The sequence below is a fragment of the Rhinolophus hipposideros genome (assembly GCF_964194185.1).
Source record: "Rhinolophus hipposideros genome assembly, chromosome: 20".
Classification (NCBI taxonomy): Eukaryota; Metazoa; Chordata; class Mammalia; order Chiroptera; family Rhinolophidae; genus Rhinolophus; species Rhinolophus hipposideros.
The window spans coordinates 37,113,508-37,140,773 of NC_138066.1; the positions used below are offsets into that span (position 1 = coordinate 37,113,508).

Sequence of the window (27,266 nt, forward strand, 5' to 3'; positions counted from 1 at the left end):
AATCCCTTGCTCCCTATATACTCCTGCTCCCTATATACTAGTTACCACTTATTAGTCTCCAGCTATACTAGTCTATTTGTCTTGAACAAACAAGCTCATTCCTGTCCCAAGACCTTTATGGTTGCTGTCCCACTGCCTACAACACATTACCTATATTTTTCAAGGCCAATACTGTCTTGTGTTTCAGGTCTCAGATGAAGCATTGGAAGCCGTCCCTGGTCTCCTTAACTAAAGTAGTCAACCTCGGTCCCCAGTTAATTACTCATCTGCTATTCTGTATATTTCTTCCTATTTATTGGTATCTTAAGCGATTATTGTGTATTTCCCCTCAATAGAACAAGAATCTCGCCAGAGCAGGGACCTGTCAGTTTTGTTTATTGCTGCATTCTTGGTACCCAGCACATACTAAGCTCCCAATAACATAAGTCACTGAACGAAAGTTAAAACCAACAAAAACGTCAATTAATTATGAATATGCTAAATAGTGCGTAACAGTTTAAAAGTGCTTTTGTTAATTTTATATTGCCTGATCTGTTGTCATCAGCAGCTCTTAGATGGCTGTTCTAAAATTATTCTTCCTCCTACACTCATCTTATTTACCTCTCACGGTTCTCAGTATCATAGAGTAATATCTCTTTGAAGGAATCTGATTTCTAAACAGATACATTACATATTAATATGAAGAATTTTTCTTCAACAACCGTGAACAAACAGTTCTCTACAAAGGTGTATGCATGTAAGATTTAGGTGGGCCTATTTCTTTTGCTTATGAGTCTTTTTTCCTGCTTGATACATTCTTTTTCCTTCCTCTGAGGAAAGGATTATTTCTGCTGAAACTTAGAACAAATGAGTGAGGACACAGCATTTCTGGGTTTGCTCTGCATAACTCTTGATGATCCCCATCAAGGAAAACCCGTGGAAAGTGGTCCGAGGAAGGAAGCAGCTAAATTTTCGGTGATTATGCGACTCAATGGTACCAAGTCTTTCTGATTAGTTTATAACACAAAGTACCTACCTCATCTAGAATCTTTTTTTCTTCCATAGACTGGGTCACCCCTAGAAAGATCACAAAGACAGGTCACAACGCAGAAGATTCTCTTTTTACAGAGGTGGATGGTGAAGCGATCACATGAGAGCACAGAAGAAATAACACAGAGTGGAGGTCCTCTCTATAAAGCCAGCACTTTAATAAGGCTTGTAGGAGAAATTTCCTTCTGGAGACACAGTTAATGCTCAATCCAAACATAAAAGTGCCTGCTGCAGATGGATTTCTGCCTACTATTAAATAAATCCCTAGTTTATATGCTAACATTGCTAGGAACAGATTAGGTCCTATTAGTTATAAAAAGAAATCCATTTTCCCACCATCACCAGCTTATCTGAACAAAGATATGCATTCAAGATAAAGCTAGTTTAGTGTTATCATTAAAGACCTTTTGGTAATTCAGATTTGGCATCAGCAAAAACCTTAGGTGTTAAAATGTTAGGTGTAAAAATGCAATTCTGAGGTGTTAAAAGAAGGGAGAAATACATTATACTTACAGAAATAGCTAACTACCCATTTTCCTCCTGCAATTCCCAGAAAATATTTCAGTGTCCGTTCACATACAAACTCAACATCTGCAGAATGAAAAACATCCAAACGATTAATAAAAGTTGAAAACAAAGTCAGGAACTGCTGCCATAAGATGCTAAAGAACTCCAGGTCCATATGCTACTGGAAATCAACCTGGATGGATTATTCCAACACCCCTCGTGATAGAATCAGAGGCTGGAAGTACCCGTAATGATAACCAGCAGCCTTTACCTGGAAGGAAGCCTGGAAAAGGCCGATCTGAAGTTAAAACCAGAGGAAATGTCTGCCCTGTCTTCCATATGTCAAGACTAGCTACAGACACCCAACACTATGTTCAAGGAATTATCCACATCAGTAATATTGACACCCGTGAGTGGGAAAATCCATTTTTACTAGATGGTAACATGTGGAAGGAGAAGAAAACAGTGTTGTTGAAAGCCTGCATCTGAAATGGCAATGTAAGTGACAAATTTTCACTCCCAGAACTTCTACCTGGGGAATCCTAACCTCCTAACTCCTAATTCCCCTGAGAGGGACAGGAAAATACAGAGTAATCTCGTAGCTTTTCTCCTTTCTACTTAAGTATTTCAGGAAGCAGTAGCTGAAGAATCACTTCTGTTTATTTCCTAGTGTTTCAAAGTCCCCTTTGAAAAACTAAGCAAACTGAAGAAAGAACACTTAGGTTTAAACAGGAGAAATGTATTTAAATCCTAGCAGCAACAGCCATTCTCCCTCATAGAATTCTTCACCAATTATTAAAAATCTTTTCCCTTTCATCACAATTTTATAGCTTTCTGTTTAACTGCTGCAAAACAGGATTTAATAATATGCTTTAAACTAAGAAATTTCATTCAGCTCATGTTTAGTTCAACAGTGTTGTACTATCTTTGAGTTTAAAGACTGAATTACTTTAGATTTAATTTACATTTTAAAGTTTCCTTTTCACCTTCTAGCAGCTTTGATCCAAACCTATAGCTTAAGATATATTCAACTTGAATGACATTCATCTCTAAAATACTTAGTTTGAGGTACCTTGCTCTGGCACCTGGTTCCTGTGAATATTCTTCTCTGCCTTGTAGTACGATCTATATACAGTAGAAACCTAACATCTTAGCGGTCTTAAGGCAACGTGCCCCTGCCAAGGAGGCTGGATATCCTGCTCAAGGACCTGCAGTCATGTGAACTGAAACATCCTGGAGTGAACCACTGGATTTCCAGGGAGTCAATTTTTTTTTTTTTTAAAGATTTTATTGGGGAAGGGGAACAGGACTTTATTGGGGAACAATATGCACTTCCAGGCCTTTTTTCCAAGTCAAGTTGTTGTCCTTTTCAGTCTTAGTTGTGGAGGGTGCTGTTCAGCTCCAGTTGCCGTTTTCTATTTGTAGGGGGCACAGCCCACCATCCCTTGCGGGAGTTGAACCGGCAACCTTGTGGTTGAGAGCCCACTGGCCCATGTGGGAATCGAACCGGCAGCCTTCGGAGTTAGGAACACGGAGCTCCAACCGCCTGAGCCACTGGGTCGGCCCTCCAGGGAGTCAATTTTGTTAGAAAGATTTTTTTTTTTTTTTTTGGTCCTCCCTCCCCCTCAACTCTGAGTCAAGCCGTTGTTCTCAGTCTAGTTGTGGAGGACGCAGCTCACTGGCCCATGTGGGAATTGAACCAGAGACCTTGCTGTTAGGAGCACAGTGCTCCAACCACCTGAGCCACCCCGGTATCCTTAGAAAAGCTTTTAAGAGCTGAGTTATAATCTGCATCTGCCGTGTGCAGCATGCACTGGTCTCTGCTTCTTAGGGCCCCTGAGGAAGTCTAACTCCTCTTCCAGATAACAACTCTTCAACTATTTGAAGACAGTTGTCTTGTTCCCTTAAGTCTTCTCATTCCTTCAGTTGTTCTTCAAATGACATTGCTCTGAATTCCTTTTCTCCATCCTCATCATCTACCTTTGGATAAACACTAACATGTCAGTGACCAGCTTAAAAAGAAAACATGGTGCTCAAAACATATCTTCCAAATACGCTAAACACCTTTGTAATAAACAAACAAATAAACAAAACAACCTATCTTCTAGGCAGATACTCCAGCAGAGAATACAGTGGAGCGGAAGGGTGGGTGGTGTCAGGATCTTTACTTCACTTGCTCCAGACATGAGGCCCTTGTATTAATGAGGCCCCATTTCAAATGAGCTTTTTAGCAGTCCTGAAATGTTTACCCAGATTTAGCTTATAGTCAACTAAAAGCCTCTAAGGTCTCTGTTACCACGGGAGTCACAATTAGGATTTCAAAAGGGGAAGGTACAGGACAAATGAATTTCCCCCTTCACCTTTTCCTTTTTCAAATGCTGGGCTACCCCAGAGCTGACATTGGACTTATTTCCTGAAAAATTTTCAACCACACTGAAACTAGTATTCAAATAATCTAGGACATGGAATGCACATGGAGCTAGGGTTTCCAAGCATCCAGATTTTGAATAAAGACTCACTTCTGTCCCATTTTCCTCTTTGCCCCACTTGTTCCTCCAGGACTTGGGCTCTGTGTTACAGAAAGTCCTTCCCATAGACTAGCCCAGGCAGGAGGGACCAGAAGTGGTTCATCGTTCTGGCTCACCACACCCCAAATCTTAACCCAAAACAAAAGGGGGTGAGGAAGTAGCAAAACTATTATTTTTCTTCCATAAATTAGTGACTGATTATTGAAAGACTTTTATCCAGCCTACGCTTAACAAATATTCCCATTTCTTCACATAGTTTTATGCAACAGATGCAACATATTCTATAAAGGTTCTTGGCATACCTGTTTTCATAATGACATGAGTAGTCTCTTCGGTAATTAGATCAGTGAAAACAATGTGGTGTTTTCTGGCAAACTTGTGCACAAGCCCCTGAAATCAAATCAAAGAGTACATTATAATAAATCTCCTCCAGCATACAGCTTAGTTATTAGTTAGTCTAGTTTTGTTTTTAGTTATCCCCCATTTTTCTCAGAAAAAGTATTCTTTTTCTTCTAACATGCCTGAAGCCTCAAAATAAATAGCAACTGAATACAAATTATGTACAAATCAGAAGAAATTCTAAAGTAGTCCATGCTAGCAGACACGAACTATAACCAAAGATGAAAAATAATTTTCCCTTTAATAGCAGACATCACTTGAATCCCTAAGACAGTTTCTTCGTAGAGTGACACTCTTACTATACTATAATTTAGACACATCAGCCTACACTATATGAGCCAAGAGGTAACTAGCCAATATAGAAAGTTATGCTACCATTGTTTCCTCGAAAATAAGACATAACCGGGGAATCAGCTCTAATGCGTCTTTTGGAGCAAAAATTAATATAAGATCCGGTATTATATTACATTATACTATGCTATGCTATGTTATATCATATCATATTATATTATAGTAAAATAAGACCGGGTCTTATATTAATTTTTGCTCCAAAAGACGCATTAGAGCTGAATGTCCGGCTAGGTCTTATTTTCAGGGAAACTTGGTATATACATATACGTGTATGTGGCTTAAAAATAAGATGACACCTTCTGCCTCTGATAGTGACTTTAAAACATTCAAATCAAGAGTGCATAAACTATCAATTGCTCTTAAGGAGAAGGACTGGAAGAGACTTGTATTATTCCCAAAAGAAATCTAGAGCCTTCTAGCTATTGTCAACCCAATAAAAATCAATAGGCAGTAAAAGAAATTAACCAGATCCATTATGGACACAGTTGACGTAATTAGTAGCTACTGTTTGGTAAATAACTCTGATTACCAAGAGCCATCATTTATCAGCCATCACCACCAATGCCAATATTTATGTGTTGCATAATATTGCAGGAGATCAGGCTATCTTTCTTTCATGCTGCCTCACTCCCCACTGCCACAGGGCACTGAAAAAGGCAGGCTAGAGAAGCTAATGACATCCTCCCCCTTTTGCCACTGCCCTCTGCCAGGATCATTAGCAATTCTGAACTGATTAATTGCTGAAATCCCAGCCTTGAAACAGTGTTCAGTTAGAAGAGCAACTGCTGAAAAGATCATCTTAATATGGGCTTCAGAATTAATCATGTGTGATACAGTCAGCAGCTTTCATAATAAATTTACCACACTTCAGCAAGTCTGAATAGAGCTGAAGTTTTCCTCTTTGCTTATTTAAAGACAATATGTACCCAAGCCACTTATAGCCTCATCTATAGCTCAGAATTGCTCATGGCAAAAAAGATTAGGTCCTTTTAGCCTTCTCTGAAAAGCTGAACTCACTAAACAAAAGAAGGAATGCTGATTTTCAATAAATAAATGGGAATTCTGGATATGTACACAAATGATCAAGAGAAATATAAACAGAGGTACGAATTTTCAGAGCAAATAGCTGGTCTGGGCACCTGGTTGTGAAATGAGAAATCCAACATTGTTGATGAGAATTTATTCATTATATCTATTAATATGATGGCAGACATAGCTTCCTTTGTCCTTTTAGTAGTGGGGCACATCTGGCCACAGGGAATGTTATGGTAAGCTGCTACCCATAAAGAAATTAAGATGAGAAATGGTTCTTATCCTAGGAAGGATATATTAAGAAAGATACTTAAGAGTGACTGGATCATCTCTCAATGTGTAATAAATGACACCAACTACTGAATCCATTTGATACTCTGGTGTGTTATCTTATCATGGCTCTTTAAGAAATATTCACTCAATTATTTTATTATGAAGTGATATCAATGGTGATTAATTACAGGGGAAGTAAATTTTCTAAGATGTCTGAAATCTACACTCGACCCAAGTAGAAACAAGATTTCAATGGTCTTACTATTTCAATGGGTATTTTTCCACAGTGTAAAACAATTCCTATTTCTGGAATGAGGGGCCCAAGGAGATGTCAAAATCCTAACAGGGAGGGGGTGTTGTAGTGCAGAAATAACAGGGCAGGCTATTGAATGATTTGTCACAAGCCAGGATAAAAACGAATATACACTGGAGAAATGCCATTTTCTGGCAGTGTGCTTGGAACCAGTTTGAATTTGGTAAATCATGCTGGTACGTTCTTTCATGTGTGAAACACAGTGGGGAAAGAAAAGATGCCTTCAGGGGAGTAGAGATACACCTACTTGCTTTTTTAGATAAGAAGAAAATTAAAATAAAAAAGCTCTATATCATACCCCAAACTATAACCTCTGCTAATATTTAATATTTTAAGTACGAGGTGTGATCAAAAAATATGGTGAATGTTTAAATTTAAAAAATTTATTACAGTAAAAGACACATTGCTGCTAATCCCCCTCAAAATACTCCCCCTTGCTTTGAACACACTGATCCCATTGTTCTCGTCACTTTTCTGAAATAGTTCTGGAAGTCCTCTTTCATGAGTGTCTTTGGTTGTGCTGTCGTGGCTGCTGTGATGTCCTGAATCAATTCAAAACGTTTACCTTTCATGGTCATTTTGACTTTGGGAAGAGCCAGAAGTCACACAGTGCCAGATCTGGTGAATAAGGTGAATGAGGACACGCCGTAATGTTTTTATTTGATAGACACTACCAGACCTGAAGCGATGTGTGACACAGAGCCTTTCCTGTTGTGATCAACAAATATGGTGAATGCTGCTGCCAAGTGCCATCCAATAGAAAGGCAGGCATCTTTAATATGGGAGGCAGCGTGTGGAACTTTAGTAATAGTGTGTGACAAGTTTCAACTTGTTCGGTGCAGTCAGTTGGGTGTGAACTACGGTTGAGAAAAGGTGTGTTTTAAAGTGTGCCATATATCATCCTCCATTATGACAACGCTCCATGTCACACATCGCTTCTGGTACGGCAATTTCTGTCAAATAAAAACATTACATGGGGCCAGCCTGGTGGCTCGGGCGGTTGGAGCTCCGTGCTCCTGACTCTGAAGGCTGCCGGTTTGATTCCCACGTGGGCCAGTGGGCTCTCAACCATAAGGTTGCCGGTACGGCACCCTCCATGGATGGGATTAGAGGGACAACTTGATTTGGAGGGAGGTTCTGGAAGTGCACACTGTTTCCCGGTAAAGTCCTATTCCCCTTCCCCAATAAAATCTTTAAAAAAAAACCCAAAAACAAACAAACAAAAAACATTACAGTGTGTCCTCATCCATCTCATTCACCAAACCTAGCACCAGATCTGGCACGGTGCAACTCCTGGCTCTTCCCCAAAGTCAAAATGATTCAGGACATGCAGGCAGCCACAAAAACGCAATTAAAGACACTCATGAAAGAGGACTTCCAGAACTGCTTCAGAAAGTGGCAAGAACAATATGATAAATGTGTTCGAAGTGAGGGGGAGTATTTTGAAGGGGATTAATGGCAATGTATCTTTTACTGTAACAATTTTTTAAAATTTAAACATTCACTGTATTGTTTGATCACCCCTTGTAAATATATACAAAATAATCCATGCCATAGCTTTATCTAGGTCCAAATTTTTCAGAAATTAGTAACAAATTAAATTACATAGAATTGTGCCTGTTTCCTAAATTTCTTCCTATAGGTTTTATTCATTGCTAGTACTATTTAAAACCATTTGCAGCATGTTAATGAAGTCTCAGTCCTTAGGGAGATACATATGGATGGATACACTTACAAGTTCTTTGGGGGTCAAGCCTGATGCCACCATAGATATTCTTTTGCTGACTCTTTTGGTTGAAGATACCACTTTCGGCTTCTCCCTGCTCACATTTTCCCCCCTCACAGTAGTAGTAGTATGAGCAGCAGCTGGACTCTTGGCAAATTCTTCAACTTGAAATTGGGGTAATTTCAAGGTAGAGGTTGAAGTTGGCATGCTGTAAACAAGAGCCGGCTCTGGAGCTTTGTCTTCAGAAGGATCAGATTCAAGCTCATCCGAGAAGAGGCTGATTCCAGATTTTAGGCAAGGGGTTACCTCTGAAAGAAATGGGGGAAGAAGTTTAATCTACATGACAACAAATCTTGAATTACAATGTCTAGTCTGTGCTAAGAACTAAAAAGATAGATCCAGTTAGGTTAAGAGAAAAATGGGCACACTAAGTACACTGCTGGTGGAAGTGCAAAGTGTCTTAACTTTTCCAAAGGACAATTTGGCTTTATATTCCAAAAGCCTTGTGTGTTTACACTTCGGTCAATAAGTCAAGCTTTAGAAATGTATCCTAAAGAAATAAAAGATGTATACAAAAGTTTAGTCATAGGAATATTCAAGGCAACATTGTTTATAACAGTCAAGTTTTAGAAACAACCTAAATGTGCAATAATAGATTAAATGAATTATGGCCCATCTGTTCCAATGGAGTACTCTTCACCCATTACACTTAATTACAATAAAACAAAGAAATGTACACACCCATGTTCATTGCAGTATATTCACAATAGCCAAGAATGCAAGCAACCCTAATGTCTCTCAATGGATGAGTGGATAAAGAGAATGTAGTATATACATATAATAGTTTTTAAAAACTGAATGAATAGCTTTAAAAAAAGAAAATCCTGTCACATGCTACAAACATGGATGAACTCTGAGGACACTATGCTAAGTGAAAGAAGTCAGTCACAAAAAACACACAAATACTGTATGATTCCACTTATATGCAGTATCTAAAGTAGTCAAACTCTTAGAAAGCAGAATGGTGGTTCCCAGGGGACGGAAGAGCGGGAAATGGGGAGGAGGTGAAATGGAGGGTTGCTGTTTAATGGGTGGTTTCAGTTTTGCAAGATGAACAAATTCTGAAGACCTGTTGCACAAGAATGGAAATACACTTAACATTACTGAACAGTTAAAAATGGTTAAGATGGTAAATTTTATGTTGTTTTTTATTGCATCGAAAAGTAAAATAAATTTTAAAATGCCATTGATTTTAAGGTGCTATTCTATTTCAGAATCTTAACATGAAAAAAATTTGCATCTTAGAATCCATTAAACGCAAGGTCTTATTGATTTTATCTACTTTAAATATGCCTTTTTTATTACCTACATTCTCCAACTGTTTGGCAATGAACATATAGTACTTTAGTAAGGATTGAAAAAAAGGTTGAAAAATGAGAAATACTCAATTTTTGTTTCTTCATCCATGATATCATTAACGTTTTCACTTAATAAATCATCCGATATCATTACCAAATTAAAAATAGGAGATTGTCTCTGAAACATTTCAGAAAATGTCACATCGTCAGCAAATAAGCATAGCTTAGTAAAATGTATGAGATTCCTAAAATGACCCTAATTAATTAAAATGGCCAACTACCACATTTAGATACCAAAGAGCATCTTTTATGACAATGTGTTTGAGATTAAAACTTTCTTTACTAATTAAAACTTTGATTTACAAGCCATAAAACACATCATTCCTTTAAAGTGATTTATAAGGCATAAAATATATAGTCATTTATATTCATTAATATGTAAAATAAAAGCTTACTTTGGAAATTTACTCTAGGGTCCTAGAACTCTTATCTAACAGTTGAAATAAAATATTTAGATGCACCAAGACTCTCATCCTCAAGACTGTTAAAGAGTTAAACGAAGAACAACTGCAATAATTTTCAAGTAAACTTGGATTAACATTCAAGCTATTTTTTAAAAAATGGGTTTAAGTATAACAGATGCATTCATGATGGATTGTACACCTGAAAGTTAATTTAGCGGAATATGTTTAGGTAAGATTCAGAGTAAAATAAAAATGTTTTCTCCATCAGAGCAGATGAAATATTACCTAAATCTTGTCTTGGCAAAAAAGACGGCTCCATGAAATTCTGGGCCTCCGACTGTGTCAGCTGTTGCCCCTCCACATCAGTCACCTGAATGAGCTCTTCTTGAGATGGGCAGTTTCTCTTCTGAAGACTTGGTGAGTGGCTGTCCACATACCACCTATCATCTAACAACTGGGATTGAGAAGGGAAAGACCTAGAAACAGAGATGAAAGGAGAAAACCATTATCACAGCTCCTGAAAGGGCTAATCATACTTCTGGGGCAGCCAAAGTATATGTGAAACAGCTCATTATCAGAGAGACTGGGAATGATTAGCAAAAAAGAACCCGAGTGACGGCCTAGAAGCCTGGGTTCATGATGTCTGCCAGCATGTCAGGGTTGACGTAGAACCTCTCCCCTTGGGGTCTGGTTTGAGGCAGTATATGTTTTAGCTATTTAAAAGCATGTCAGCAAATTATCCACTGCCATACTCAAGTTCTATAGCATTATTCTACTTGAGTCCCAACGGATGTGTTAGAACCAGGACTCTCATGAAAATAGAAAGTTGACTAATTTTGACATTGCTACAGGCATTCTTTCTTCCCAATTTCAGCACAATTCATAGAATCATCCCTATCTTCTGCCTTTTCAATGTCCAAAATCATTCTAAAAACAAAAGCCAGCTATAAAATATTGTTAGAATATGCACACAGTAATTCCTTTTTTAGGTGTTTAGGACCTTGCTAAATAAGATATTTGTCAACAGATTTAAAGAATCTCACAGATAAGCTACTTAATTCAAACAATTACTGGGTGTTTACTACAAGTCAGGCACTAATGCTAGGCCCTGTGGATTAAAGATGAGCAAGACCTAAACTGCTGTTCTCAAGTAGTCTAGTAGAGGGAGGAAGTTCAATCAATGTGTAGGTTCTTTAACAGAAGTCTCTTAGGGTACACTAGGGTGGGGGAGGAGCTGTAATTTTTGGCCTGAATATTAAATGGGTGGTTAGTTAAAGCATGGCAATGATATCACTACCTGTAAACATGGTTTTAGTGCCTATGGAGGCCAGATCTTTAAATTCTCTGTCACAGCCCCAGTGCCAGTGCCCAGCCTCAAAAATATATCCTTAGTCTAGTTCAAGAGCCTTGGAAATGATGGTGTGATTAGATTATTGACAACCTGTCACTACTCCCCAAAAGATAAGTAAAAATTATCCATATACTGAGTAGAAACTCAATAAATATGCTTTCCTTTTCCTCCTTAGAGAGGTGAGATGTGGGAATCGAACGGCCAAGACCCTTTCCTGAACTATCAAATAGGAATAATAGTCCAGAACTTGTCCTTTTACCTTCAGTGTTATTGTAAAAATCAAATGAGAGATTAGGTAAAGTTTTCGTTTTGTTTTTTTGTTTTAATTTTTACCGGGGAATACTGGGGAACAGTGTGTTTTTCCAAGTCAAGTCATTGCTTTCAATCTAGTTGTGGAGGGCACAGCTCATTGACCCATGTGGGAAGCGAACCAACGACCTTGGTGCTATGAGCACTGCGCTCTAACCAACTGAGCCAACCAGGCGCCCAAAATAAAGTATTTTTGAAAATAGAAAGTACTATACAGTCTTATCTCAATAGTGATTTAAATAGATACCCTGAAAGATCCTGTGACTTTTTCTTGGGGTGAACCAATAGCTAAACTTTTTCTACAAAGGCAAACACTTCAATTTAGGCAAGGGCTGCCTTGGAGAAGTCTGCCCTCAGCCTCCAGACTTATTTAGGTTTTATTTCGAGGCTTTATTCTGCCCTTCAGAAAGATGCACAGATGTACTGTGCATTTCTCATGTTGCAGTTCATGCCTTGTATGGGTCCAAAAAGCCTATGTACAGTTAAACGAAAGAAGTGTCCTAGAGCAATGAGAGGTTAGAAATGTCTGTGTACAAAAAACTGGAGAAAGTGTGGTGAAAAACAGTGAACATTAAGTGCTCAATATAAGTAAAGGTGTTACTTAGATACCATGATTTAACATTTACTACTTCCTTACCTTTCCACTTCTGGTTGTTCATTTTTACTAGTGGAAATATCCGGAGATTCTTGAAACTTATCTGCAGAAAGGCTTTCTGGATTCTGACTTATAAGATAGTCACCATTTTTCTCTGAAGTTAATACCGCTGTAAATGGAATGGAAAAACAAAGAAATCTACTTTATTGCTTTGTTCTGATGATGATAATTCAGGTGAGTATTACCAATTTTTTCAAAAGCAGCAATCTGTGACAATCAAATTGGTTTTTAAGCAAGTGTATCAGACAGAATTTTATAAACACAAGAGTTCCAGCACCAAATGGAACTAAAAAATATATAATAGGAACACTTTAAGACTAGGTAAATAAAGATACCCAACTGAGACAAGGCTGAAAAAATCATGTATTTATATTTTTTGGCCCTACATGATAAGGAAACAAGAATAGGAAGTGATTTTTCTTCTTTTAATCTCTACAGCAAACTAAATTATACTCAAATTCCTTTAGATGATAGGGAAGAGAAAGTACTGGAAAGCACAAAGCACATTACCTTTTCCATCCCTACTGCCTCCACATCAAAGACTATATAAAACGGGGATTTGAGCTTTTTCAGTGTGGGGAAAATAAGAGTGGAGAGGTCGGGTAAGAAAGAAAAAAGAGGTGACATTTTGCTTCACATTTTCAATTACTAAGAAAAACAAACCAACCAAAAAACCAATATACATAAAAAAAAAAAAAAAAAAACAAGGTGCCAACTGATAAGGAACCCTGAAGTAATATATAGAACTAATGATGAAATGGCATGAGAGAAAACAACACAAACAGACCCAAGGCCAAGTTCTGACATGTTAGTACATCCTTTTAATTTATTAATTCCTCCAAATGTATTATTGTACCATTGCTGAAGTAGCTTAAAGGCAGAAAACTTTAAAAAGCAAAACCAAATACTTAAACATTACAAATGTCTTCTATTCATTAAAAAGTCACTGACAACTGTAATTTATTTTGAGCTTTTATCAGAAAAGCTAAAATCCATACATTGTGGGAGAAAAATTTTTAAAAAGAACTGTGTTAATTACACTGTTCTTTACAACCCTGCGTAACCTGGGGGGGAAATAATCATTGATTTCCTGAGTTAATCCTCAAATGCATTATTTACAGTTTTCTTTGTGCTCATCTTTTCTGGACCTGTGAGTTTCTGTGAACTGGAAGAACTCTGCCTGGAGCTACCAGCTGCTGAAAGTAAGCAGAGTCTAAATCTAACCATGCAGGTTTTTCTTTCAACTGGGTATGTAAACTTTTAAATAAGGGTATCATTTCCCCTCAGATACAAGGTGATAATTAATAAAAGGTTATATGCAGTCTCTAAGGAATCACATCAAACAGAATTAACCATTAGAAAGGGATACAGAAAAAAAAAGTGAAGGGCGGCTGGTTAACTCAGTTGTTTAGAGCCTGGTGCTCTTACCAACAAGTTTGCAGGTTCGATCCCCACATGGGGCCACTGTGAGCTGCGCCCTCCACAACTAGATTGAAACAATTACTACTTGACTTGGAGCTGATGGGTCCTGGACAAACACACTTAAAATAAATAAAAGTTAAAAAACAAAACAAAAACAAATTGGCAACATATACTTAAAAAAAAAAAAAGTTATTCTATTGCCTGAACAAATAGTGTATGAGTTCCACTTTTTCCTACAATGGGGTCAAGCTAAGAAGAAAATAAACTAATCTGTAATTTAACAACTCAACAAGAACTAAAAACCACAAGGGCAAAACTTTTGTTTTTCTTTTTCTTTAATCCTTATTTCATAAATGCAGGGATCCAGAGCCCAAGTACTGAGACGATACTATAATACTCCTTAAATCATTCCCTCATCTGGGGGTCTTAACATGTTATATTCTTCATGGGTAGGAAATATGAGCCAGACCAGATATTTAATAAATTTACTGGCTGCCTATCATGTACTAAGCACTGTGCAAAATATAGGGAGAATCAAAGGAAAAGACATTTGAGGAGGAAGGAAAGAGATATTCAGAAATGATAAACTATAAAACAGGGAACCCATAATGAAATTCAGCTTTAAAAAGCACATAACCCATCTACCCAGCTGATTTAGAATTTTCAGGGGAAGAGGCTAGGAATTTTTAACAAGTGCTTCCAGGAATGAACTATGGGGACAAAAAAGCTCCAATGTGTCTGAAAATCACTTCCACTGTAATGGGCTATGATCTTACAAATGGCTAATGTTTGCTTTATGAATGACAGGTAATCCATGAGAAAAAAACGGCAAAGTGCCTGATATAAAATAGCTTTATCTGCAGAGGGAGGTACACATAACTTATAATGAATGGGTAAGTATCCACATTTACACAGAACTATTATGCAGCTTTAGGAATGACCCTTAGGTAAACAGTAGGGCAGATCTATGCTGACAGCAGGACATTTGATGCGAAGACTTTAAAATAATGAATAAGTTTACTCCAAAGGATAAAGTAAAACCTATAAACAAAAATGTTTTATATTGAGATTCAGAAATTTTGAAAAAGGTTTTCAAATCCATAGTAAAACAGAATGTATAAAAACCTAACATTTATGAAATTGCAAAAACAAAAAGCCACAAAGAAACATTTTTGTCTACAGATCTTCAGGAAAAAAATAACCACCCCATCCCCAAAGATGAGATAGATTCACACAGATTCAAAGCCAGACAATAATATTTTATAAGCTAGGCATTAAAATTGAACGTCTAAAAATAAAAAATTGAAAGTCTAGTCTGTTTTTAGATTGAAGATGGTAAAAGCATCTCAAAGAAGAGAACTGTGCTGGGGAATAGACTTTGGGCTTCATTTTCTGGGAGATGAACTAAATGAAAACACAGTTACAAAGAAAGCATTTAAGGAAATACATTTGAACCACTGCCATAGCAACAGAGTTCCTAGCTTCTCGTGCATGAGCTAGTGTTTCTCTCTGAACATAAAAATACTGCAAGGCACACTCCTGGATCAAGGCCACAGTTCTGAATCATTAAGACTTGAGTTCCTAGAAAGACTCAAAGGAAGGCACCAAGGCCCCCAGTAGGACTAGAGAAGGAAACAATGAAGAAGGAACTTAAAGGCTAAGTTCCTTGGGTAGGTATCACTGAGACAGTAGTGAAGAACACTTTGGGAGGGCTCCCCACACCTGCCAGTCCCCCCTGCAGAACCCATGCCTGTGCAGAGCCTCTCATCTACTTGTCTAAGTATTGTATTTGCCCTTATTAAAAAACCTGCCCGATGTGCCTTTTCCAATTAAATACTCAAAATGTCATCTTACTTTCCTTCATTTATGCAACATTATTCCTCAGCTCAGTGCTCACTTCTTTTAGGAAGTCAGTTCTGATCAACTCTACCTGCCTGGTTCCGCCAAATGCCTCATCTCAGAGGTCCATCTGGCCTTGTTGACAACTATAATGTTGTGATAAACCACCTAACTCTGCCACATAATTGGACTTTCTGTGGATTAAGGTGCAGTTCCTGAAGGATAGGGCATCTCTTCCTATAAACTGGAAAGCACATGAAATAGGGTTTTGTGATCTGACAGCTGTGTTATAAGAGTATGTCCGAGTTTTTTCACAAGCTTTCTAAAATGATGGGATTACCTATTTCCAATCTCCCCCACTATACTCAACTTCCTACGTGTTCCCCATAGCATCTCCTCATTGTGGGTACTCAGTCAGACAAGGACACTTAATGACTGTCTTGGTCCCTCTGAATGGTAAATTAGTTGTGAGCAGGAACTAGAAAGAAGGCTCTAAAATTACCCACGGAGTGACTCAGCAAATATATGCTAAGCACGGATCATAAAATGTTGACGCTAGGTCCACATTTTCCACAAGGCTTAGTGAGGGGAAGAATTTTGCTTACGAATAATTTGAACATTACAAACCTTTTTCTGACATGTTCTGTTCCAGATTTAGCAGGTCCTGTGAGGCACAAGAGTCAGCTATGACGGAAGGGGAGCTGTTAGAAGGCTGGCTCCCATGCTGCTCTAACACCGCTTCCAGTTCGGCCATTTCCTGCTTGAGCTTTACCAGATTATCTTGCATGGTGTCCCTCTGCTGAAAACACAAAAAGTGACACTGAGAAAGTTATACTCTTTTAGAAACTTGCCAGAATGCAAGAATATGTCACACCAATTAATTTTAGCACGGGAATTAAAATCACCGAGTATGGAATTATGAGTTCTGGCTGAACACCTTTTAATCCAACCATATTCATGCAATTAATGCCCATGAAATTATTTCAGAATGATGTTAGAGGAGGAAAAAAAATTCCTCAAACTCTCCCAAATAGACTCGCTTTATTGTGATGTCCTTTTGAAGTTGGTTATTGTCTTTCAAAGCTCGGGGGCAAAAAAAAATCATTAAGGTGCTTAAACACTTTGATATTTAAAATGAATGACTCTGTTAACATTTTACATAGACTATTTCAAAGATTCAGTACTGTGAGGCTCCTAAGAGATTTGAGTTAGTCCAAATAAAAATGTCTGGTTTCTACCTTGTGAGGAGTCTGTTTCTGGGATTCGTTGGACTTGAGTTCCTAGAAAGACTCAAAGGAAGGCACCAAGGCCCCCAGTAGGACTAGAGAAGGAAACGATGAAGAAAGAACTTAAACGCTAAGTTCGTTGGGTAGGCATCACTGAGACAGTACCCACTGAGACAGTTCTGAAAAAGCAGAACTAATTCATTCATTTATCTATTTGTTCATTCAATAACCATCTGTTGACCATCTATTATATGTCCGACACTATCATAAGGCTAGGGGTATAGCCCTCATGGTGCTGCCATTCTAGCTGGGATCAGGGTACCTTGAGAAGTTCACAGAGGATCTGAGAGGGAAAGATCCAACAGGGAGAGCCCAAGGAAAGCCTGGAAGAACAGTTATTGTTTCCAATTCAAGAGATGGGGCTCTTCTTGCTTGTGGGACTCCTGGTCTTTTTCCACTTCAAAAAGAAATCTGCTAAGTCTAAGGTTTTGGATAAGCCAAGTATTTGGGAAGTGAGATTTCCAACGTATACATTTCTTCATTAATTTTAGAAGGAACAGTGGTTGCCAGCAAACCCTGGGGAAACACAAATTGTTTCACCCTCTGTGCCTTCTTCGGATCCTTGAAAATGACTTTGCCCTTTACTAAAAACTAGCCATTTACTTTCTCCTGCTACACTGAGCTCATAGCTTTCAGGAGGTTTTTATGACCAGAAAATGTATTCCCAGCTTCACAAAGGCTTTCACTGCTACCCTGAGACTGTTTTGCTGCCAAAGTCATCGCCGGCAGCACCTCTGCCACCATGTGGCGCCTGTGAGTACTTCCATCACTGATCAAAGAGGGCTTGCCTCAGTAAATCTGGAAGGAAACCACAGATATCCATCCATACGTTTCAGAGGCCAGACTAGTCACTATAGTCACGTGTAACCTCTGTGTGGCCGTTAAATAGGTTAGAAAATCAGAAAAAATAGTCATGGGAGAATTATAGTTAGATAACTTTCCTTTGGGTTTCCTCTGTAGGCAAGTGGCCAGATACGGTACCTTTGGGAGACCAAAACCAAATTGGTTACCAGGTTTTCTTGATTCTAATTCTTAAGTGTTTCGCAAATTAGCCCTACTCTTCTAATTCCCACTATGCTACGCTGATTTCTACTTTTCATACAGCTATCTACTGTGGAAGTTCCTTAAAAGCCATGTTTATCATATATCTTTCTTCCATAAAGACCTTAGTGGTTATTCCACTGCTCAGATAAGTTAATACTTTCTGAAACTATGTCATTATTACTCATTATTGCCCTCAGGATAAAGTCCAAATTCCTAAGTATAGCATTCAAAAGGCCCCTCATACCCTGATCTTATTTCTCTTACGAACCACCCATATGACCTGTTTTCTCGTCACACAAGACAACTTTGTGCTTCCTGGGCATTTCATATCTCTGAGCCTTTGCCTCAGTTGCTGCCTCCCTTCTCTTTCCACCTGGAAAAAATCTGCTCCTCTTTCAAGGCCCAGCTCCAATGTCTCCTTTGGAAGTCCCCATCAACAACACATCTCCTACCAGGAAGATGGTTCCCCACAACTTCATTTGTACTGCTAACGCATTAGTATGCGGAAATGGAACACATGACCCTCCTTTGACACAGTAGTGCTTTCATACATGTTTCTGCCACAGAGGGCTATGGGATTTGAAGGTTTAGCTTATTGATTAAATTCAGGATTTAGTGTTCTGTAGTGAGCTAGGTGGTGGGTGGGTATGTGTGTAAAATAAAAGGTAGCATGAGTTCATGCCTGAGTTCTATCCAGTTGATTACAATCTAATTTGAGGAGACAAGGTACCATATACAACTGTTATACCACTGGTTCTATGGATGATATCAGTAAATGTAAGAATGAATGCAGGACGCATACTACTGAATGTAGAGGACAACACACAAACACACACACGCTTTTTACCTGAGTGGTTAAAATAACACTCTGAGAGGACAGCTCTGAACAGTCTTCAGAGAGGGTGGTTTCACTCTCATACTCAGATGCTGCTTCATCTTAAATAATAATAGAGGTTTAGATGTAAAAACAGACAGCAAATACTGCAACTTGCTGTATCTGGTTCTTCCCATGGGCGGGACAAATATCACTTTCATGTCACACAAAATGATTACACGTTTTCTTTTGGGACACCCAGGTTTCCTCTAGAAATCATAACAAAACCAGAAGTAAGTCCACCAACCACTAGGGCATCAAATCTCATTCCAATAGGGACGTTCCAGCTAGGTGAAGGAATTTTAAGGAAAAGCACCTCAGGAGGAACATGCTTCAAGTTTAAGCAGTTAATTTTAATTGTACTTGGGAACTCCTAAAATGTGCTTCCCCAAAGGCATAAACACTTAGCTCACTTCTACAAAACAGATGGTTCGCATACCTAAGTTTGAATCCACACTCTGCTCTTCCTGGTTATACTCTTGCAGGCCAGTTTCACTTTTGTCATCACTGGAAACCAATTCCTTGTCGCTGAGAACTTCCTGGTTTTTAGACTGATGCCTCACTTGCATGGAAGGGGGATCAAACATCAAGAAAGGATCCTGAGTGTTTGTATTAGTGGTCAAGTCTCCCGATGCACTGCACTGTGAGGAAAATAAGCTACTAGAACATTTCGCCTCCTCATGCAGGTGATGCTCCTCGGAGGCCTCTGCTGATGTCACCTGTTTACTGCAGTCATTTAAGCTATTCTTCAACGATGCTACGTTCTCCTCTCTTTCCTTAGACAGACTCTCTGTGGCAACAGTGTTAAGTCTAGTCGATGGAGACGGTATATTGCTTACTTTACCAAATATTAAGTGTTGGAAGCAGGGGAGTTCTTCATCCTCACTAGACGTGTCCTCTTCTGAGGACTCTAATTTCCTGGCTCGTCTTTGGTGACTCTGAGCCAAACGTGTATGAACTAAGGGGCTAGAGCTCCTTCTGTATTCTTTCTGGACACTTTTGCTAAAAACAGCAGATCTTTCCTTCATGTCACTTTCAGCAAAGCTGCCATTTTCCTTTATTTCATTCTCGTTTAACAGGTCCTCTGGTGTCTCAGAACAAACCTGACTACTTCCCATAGGTTGTTCTAGGTAATCTGGAATCTGACGTGGAGAGAAGTCTGCATTAACAGCCTGAACTAGCCCTTCATTTTCTCCCTGCCTTTTTATTTCAGGATGTTTACAGTTACTTACAGGAAGGCTTTGCTTACAGGTATCAGGTTGCATGAGACCTAATCTGAGCACAGCATTTAATTTTGGTCCTCTGTTTCTACTGAGTTCTGCTTGGATGTTTTCACCACTGGAACCTACTTCATTGATACTAGAGCCAACTTCATTAGTACCGGAATCTACTTCATAAATATTACTTGAGCTGCCTTCTTTAAAAGTGTTTACTCTAATGTTATTTTGGCTAATTGTGCTCACTGTACTTTGAATGATGCTCTCACTTCCCATTGCTCTTTCAGGTGACACTGGATGTTCCTCAAAGTTTTCCTCTGACAGGTTTTTCGTACATATAGTTTTAATAGATGACCTGATGGGAGAAATATGTGGTAAACTATATAGGTTTTGAGTAATTCCATGTTTATATGCAATAGTGAGTTCAGTTTTGTTGCCTCTGAACAGAGATGACTGACCAAGTTCAGAGACTCCTTTTATGTTATATTTGGCATAATCTCCTGGATTTTCGTCTTTCTCACAAACCACAGGAAAGCCTACAGTTGTCTGAACTGCCTGCACATGCCCGAGTTTAGAATCTGTCTTTTCCTGATTGTCTTCTTTTTGTCCACATTCAAGAGTGACTTTTGGACTTTGTTTCCTTAAGGACCTGGAGTGAGTATAGACTGTTGCACATTCCTTTTCTGGATTTCCTGGATTTGAAAACAGAGCAAATGACTTACGCTTTGAAACCTTGAATGTTTCCTGTAAACACTGTGTATCAAGTTCACTGTCTTCCATTTCTATGCTTGTCTCTTGAACATGGTTAACTTCACATCTCAATGGATCCTTAAAGCTCTCTGTGTCATTTCTAGTATCATTAGAACCATGGATAAGTTCCTTGGGGTTTTCAATGGCTGTACACACACCCACATGTTGATTTGGTGCTGTTTTTGCCTTCCCTGGTGTGTCAGGTTCCAGTAATGACATACTATCCTGAGTGCCATAATCAGTATCAGGTACCAATAAAATACCGGTACTTTCCATAGATTGATCAGTTTGCAAACCTCTTCCTCCACTTAATATCAGATCTTTGAGGTCTTTGGTACTATGAGACACTTGAACTGTTTCTAGGTTCTCTTCTAGTTCTTCTCTTTGAAGGCTAGCATTGACAAACTCTTGAAGTTTATTTGAACTTGACCCGTGAGTAAAAAAACCAGGGATGTTTGTTAAATTTAGTTCTGGGAAAGCATTACTGGTAAGTCTCTTATTTATTTGTTCATTTGGCTCGTTACTTTTCTGGACTCCAGTTGCAGGTTCTTTATCTTCCATGAGTTCAAGCTTTTTGCTGTGCCTGACTGGCATTTGGTCAGAATTTTTCTTTACCTCTTCACTTCTAGAACAACTATCAATTTGTAGTTCAGTAGGATTAGGTGGGTGTGGATTTCTCCTGACCTCTAGTTCAAGTTCATGAATAGGCCTGGTAGAGGACTTCCTCCTCAGCCTATTCTTCTTAGGTGCTTTGGAACTGGGAATATTTAATTCTAGTTCCATATTGCTTATACTGCTGCTTATATGTTCGGCTCCAGTTCTGAAAGCAGATTCTTTTTCCAATGATTCTGTTGGGTTAGCATCATTCTCTTTCTGAACATAATCACCTTTCGTTTCATTCCTATGACCATTATGAGTAATATTCATCACATGACCATTCGGCTCTGTTTGGTTGGTTCTCTCAATTATCTTTTCAGGAGTCTTTTGAACAACTTTTACATCTATTTTCTTGATAAAATCCTCCGGATGCAGGCCTGATGCAGTTCTTCTCTTACGCCTCAGTTTGTTTGTGAGGGGACACTCTTGTGTTATCTGAGGTTCTACAGCACAGGCTCCTACAATTATGTTTTCAGTTGTGTGGCTGAAGTTAGGGAGGCTTGCCTTCCTCCGATAGGTTTTCCCAAATATTTTATCTTCAATAGTAGTTTCCACTGGTTTGGAGTGGACTCTTTCACTTTCACATATTAAAACATCATGAGGGTCACTGGTCATGAAGGCTATGTTCTCTGAAGAACCAGAATATCCAACTACTTCATTTGGAACTTCTGTACCAGCTACTTCTGTATTTGGTTCAGCTCTTCCATCACGTGAGCCGTGAGACGTTAATATTTCATCACGTCTGGAAAACCACTCATTAACTTTCTGTATGCTACTATTCTGTGTTATCCACGGAACATCTTGAGAATCTCTAGGATTGTCAGAGCATGGAGGTTTCTGCTTATTCAGTTCTTTTCTCCCATCCAGAGGATCAGCATTCAGAACTACCTTTATTTCTGTGCTGGGAGTCTGTCTATCATTACATGTTTCCTTACTTTCAGCCCATCTGCTCTGTTGGCTCCTTGCTAAGCCAGGCTGCTTGCTTTTATTACAGAATTCAGCCTTTTCTACATTCATTCTGTCTTCAGTGAGTAATAAACGGCTGTTATCATGCTGTAATGATCTGGCATGAGTATTTGTACCACATGGCTCCACATGCAAGTTTGAAACAGAAACACCCTGATACTTTTCTGGATGCTTCTCAGTTGCATGCTTCTCAGTGGTGGTCAAATCTTTATTACTGGATTGGTGATGTTTAATATTTGTTATAGCCTCAGGAAACTCAGAATCAGCTGAAAGTATACAAAAACAACAGGTGATTAACAATTGACTTATGAAAAAATATGTACTTAATACACCTTGGGGGTGGAAATGAAATAACTGGCAAACATTTTTAGAGAAACTAACCTCTTAAGCAACCAAGTATACTGAAGCTGTAGCTCATACTCTTTCACTTAGCTCCTATTTATCTAGTCACATTAATTCCACTCGAGATAATTAAAATTTTAATTTCAGAATTCCCCCTATTCAAAAACCACACCTATTTCCTTAACCACTAACAGCGATTTAAAAGCAGGCTGTCTGAGCATCAGACACATGGTGCTTTGTTCTATCTTCAGACTTATACTTCCTATATTTAAATATCAGTATGCAAAAGATAAAATACAAACACATCAATTAAATGTTAAAGTCAACAACCAGTTACATAGGGTACTATTATAATCACATCAGTCCAGTGCCTTTTAAATCGATCAGGCTGTATACCACAACATCTAAGAAAGAGCAATACTCGAACTCTGCTAAGAGATGCTGTGAATTATAAATGTCCCAAATGGTCTTCAGAATAATCTAATTACAGTACTACATCTTCCCATTCTCTCTTCAGTGCCTGTTATGTTGGGCAGACTTACCATTACCCTTTCTTGCAGGATTCAAAGTGGCTTCAGCCCTCACTCCTTGAGGGGTGGTTTGTAACAATTCGTGATCTCCCACACTGTAGGGAAAAGACAGAAGCCTTAATGAGAAACCCTAGTTATATGCTTCAAGAGTTGTCAAATGAGCAAGATCAAGTATTTTAGCTCCTGATCAGCAGTAAGCTGATCAATTTGATTCACTTTTTGAAATGTGCTCTCTCCTTTAGTAACTTCTAGTCAAAATACAAGGGTTAAAGACTGAAAACAGTCACAAAAATCAGAGCAGGAATATAGAACACTGCTTTATGGACACGCAAATGAGAATCAAAACTTAAGTGACAGCTCACTTCAATGACAAACAATAGCCAAAAGACAGTAAAGCAAAAAAGCACAAACCTTAAAAGTGTATCTTAATGAGAATGCAAGAACAAAGATCTAAACAAAGGGAGCAATGAGATGGAGCAGACATTCCAATGGAATGCAAAGAACGAATCATTCCATAACTGCGTTCTGTGCTTTTTTTTAAGGCTGAAAACCATTTCCTCTCAATTGAAATATTAGGAAAAAGTCATTTGCAAATAAAATCTGATTGGCAATAACACCATCAGTGCTCGGACAAGCCATCACAGATATGAAGGTCAAGCGATAATTCCTAAGGAAAGCAATTTGACAGGTAACAGAGTTGCGGGCTGCTTGTAGATTGTAAAACTTACGTAGACAAAGTTGGAGGGATAGATGGAATTAAGGAACAGAAGAAGGAAAGAATTAAAAATGGAGTCTTCTATATTTCTATCAGCCACAATTACCACTATGTCAATACTACTGTACATGAGGATCTAAGCTAGAACAGAGCAGAACCCTCTGCTTTAAGCGAGTCTGTGCAGTTATGTTATTTTAAACTCTTTGGGACTCTTTATTTAAGAAATCAAACAGACAAAAAGGGTATTTTCTCAGCTATAAAATGTGATTAAAGTAGATGGTCTATCCCAATGCCATAATTCTAAAGAAACACCAATCCTTAATATTAACTAAGTACAAAAATGCAGCTTCATAGACAAAGGCTCACTGACTCACCTGAGATAATTTTCCTTATTAACCGTATCTTCAGAAGAATCAGATCCTAAAAAAATTCACCAAATAGCAAATCAATCAAAGGATTTTTATTCAAAGGGTTAAACTAAAAAAAAATGTACTTTTTGCAAAACAGATGTTCATTCAAAAAGCATTTACTGAGGGCCGGCCCAGTGGCTCAGGCGGTTGGAGCTCGGTGCTCCTAACTCCGAAGGCTGACGGTTCGATTCCCACATGGGCAAGTGGGCTCTCAACCACAAAGGTGCCGGTTCAATTCCTCGAGTCCCGCAAGAGACGGTGGGATGCGACCCCTGCAACTAACAATGGCAACTGGACCTGGAGCTGAGCTGTGCCCTCCACAACTACTATTGAAAGGACAACAACTTGAAGCTGAACGGCACCCTCCACAACTAAGACTGAAAGGACAACAACTTGACTTGGAAAAAATCCTGGAAGTACACACACTGTTCCCCAATAAAGTCCTGTTCCTCTTCCCCAATAAAATCTTTAAAAAAAAAGGAAGCATTTACTGAGCACCCACTATATAGCAGGCACAATGCTACATGTCAGGCATTACAGAGAAGTAGTTATACACACAGGCTCTGAAGCCAGAATCCCTAGCTCTGCTACTTACTACTAGCTTTACTACATTGGCAAAATTTCTTGATTTTCTCATCTGTAAAATACGTAAAATAACAACCTCGGAGGTTTGCCACGCATCTTAAACGTTATACAAGTAAAATACAACAGTGCCTGGACTACACTAAGTGCTCCTAAATATTTGCTACCATAATTATTTTGGTTATTTTTATGATACCACACCTGTTGTCTAAGAACTTACACTTTTAAGAGGGGGAAAAGACATGCAGGTAATTTCAAGAGAATCTAGTAAGTGCTACAGTAAACATATGGTGGCACTTGGGAGCCCAAGGAAGGGCCACTCTCTCCACTTACAAATATCGAAAAGATAAAAATCTAAAAGATAAAACAATTCGAGAAAACGGTCTGAATTGTGCTCAGCTTTTCTTGAAAGTCTTTCTAGTCATTACAATTTATCTTGGATCTGTAGCTAACTCATCATGTTCTTTCTTATACCTACTCTCCATCGCTCCAAAGTATAGGAAGCCCTCCCTTAATGTCGGCAACAGGTTCTGTGACTTTAAGCGCAACGACGTATAACAAAACCAATTTTACCATAGAGTAATTGATGTAAATGAGTTAACTTCCTACAGCATCTCATCGATGTTAGAATGAAACAACACCGAAAGAAATGGCATTAAGGACCTGCTGTATATTTACACATATTATAACTAGACATCTTTCTTTTGCTCTCTATAAAGTAAGGTTCTTCAAGATGAGAACTGCATCTTTTACATTATTTCTAAACACACCATAAGACTAGTAAAATTATTTTCTTTTACTTCCCAAAGCTCCCTTCCACTGTGTAAATTATGACCAAGATTTTTGATAAAACTGTAAGATAAAGAATCCAGCAGCTATTGTTCTAAACTTACCAAATCTGAGATTCTTACCCAATTCAATGTAGACAGACTTATTCTGAGGTTGTGTCTGTTGCTTTGTCCTCAGAGATCTCACAATTTCAAGGTTAGAGAGCTGGACACTATGATTGGTTTCCTGCTAAGCAGTAAAGAATGATCAACCTATTATTGGCGAGTTCTTTGATTTTATTTTCCCTAAGAGAAACTCGAGGCCACGGACAAAACAAATAGACCATAACCAATTAGCTAAAATTTATGATACCAGGAAAAAGCACTTGGAAAACTACACACCAAAATGTATGTTATGTGATTTAATTATGCCTCTCTGTTATTTTGAATTTTTCTAAATAAAATATGTATTATCTGTGTAATTTTTTGAAGTATAAGAAAAGTATATTTTGAAATTAATACTTTATATTGTAGAAAGGGAATGAGATTCATTTAGTATACATTTACAATCACATCTGATAACAGGGTTTGCAACTAAGATAAAATAAATTTTTAAAAAGGATAAATGCAAATAATAAAAACCCAGCAATCTTAGGAACGTTCAGGACTGGCCCAGTGGCTCAGGTGGTTGGAACACTGGGCTCCTAACGCTGAGGTTGCAGGTTTGATTCCCACATGAGCCAGTGAGCTGCGCCCTCTACAGCTAAGATTGTGAACAACAGCTTTCCCTGGAGCTGGGCTGCTGTGAGCAGCCGCAGGTTGGCGTGAGCAGTCAGAGGTTGGGGTGTATTGCTGCGGGCTGGCAACCATCATAAGCTGCCATGAGCAACCGACTGCCTGAGCCAGAGGGAGTAGCCAGAGCGCGTGGCCGGAGGGAGTGCAAGGCTCATAATACCAGCATGGGCCAGGGAGCTGCGTCCTACACAACTAGACTGAGAAACAATCGCTTGAACCGGAATGGGGGGGAGGCAGAAGATAGGGGGGCGAAAAACATTCAGTACAATCAAGAATTTTAAAAAGCCCAACATTACTCCAATGAAGAAGCTTTCCTTCTTTTTGAGCTCTTTAAAATCTACTGAAAAATGAATCCTGGTACCATAATAACTATTATTGAGATCTCCATTATTCATTCAGAATAACAACCGAGTGAACCACTGCATTTTTTAAAAAACAATTATACCTTCAAGTGTTAAAACTGATTTTCTTTTCAGGCAACTTTACAGAGAAACTAAAATAGAAGATACTTCCTCATGCCTGGAGAATTGCCATATGATGGTTATTATAAAAAATATCAAACTTAAAACCATCACTGACCTCGTGGCTATTTTAGACAAGCCTCAGAATGGACAAAGCACTAAAGCAGACAAGGGCCTATAAAGTCTTTCACCCACACAATGTACACAGACCTCTCAACTCCTCTAACTCTTGTTCATTGGAACACTTATCCAACCGCTTCCATCTTACCTTACTTACTGACTTTTTATAGAAATCCATGAGCATCTAGCACATT

The 27,266-nt window shown here is 38.6% G+C and overlaps 1 protein-coding gene across 1 annotated transcript in view; it reads right to left on the bottom strand.

Annotated features, from left to right (window-relative positions):
* Positions 1-27,266, bottom strand: part of BRCA1 (BRCA1 DNA repair associated) — a gene marked incomplete at both ends in the record, with an annotated part of 48,703 nt that overhangs the window by 7,666 nt on the left and 13,771 nt on the right. Inside the window, 13 exon segments of the mRNA XM_081028030.1 lie at positions 1,016-1,056; positions 1,543-1,620; positions 4,367-4,454; positions 8,168-8,466; positions 10,266-10,456; positions 12,278-12,404; positions 16,184-16,355; positions 18,734-18,822; positions 19,200-19,895; positions 22,503-22,616; positions 23,241-23,317; positions 24,312-24,357; positions 25,841-25,946. Coding sequence (XP_080884156.1) covers positions 1,016-1,056; positions 1,543-1,620; positions 4,367-4,454; positions 8,168-8,466; positions 10,266-10,456; positions 12,278-12,404; positions 16,184-16,355; positions 18,734-18,822; positions 19,200-19,895; positions 22,503-22,616; positions 23,241-23,317; positions 24,312-24,357; positions 25,841-25,946 — 2,124 coding nt within the window.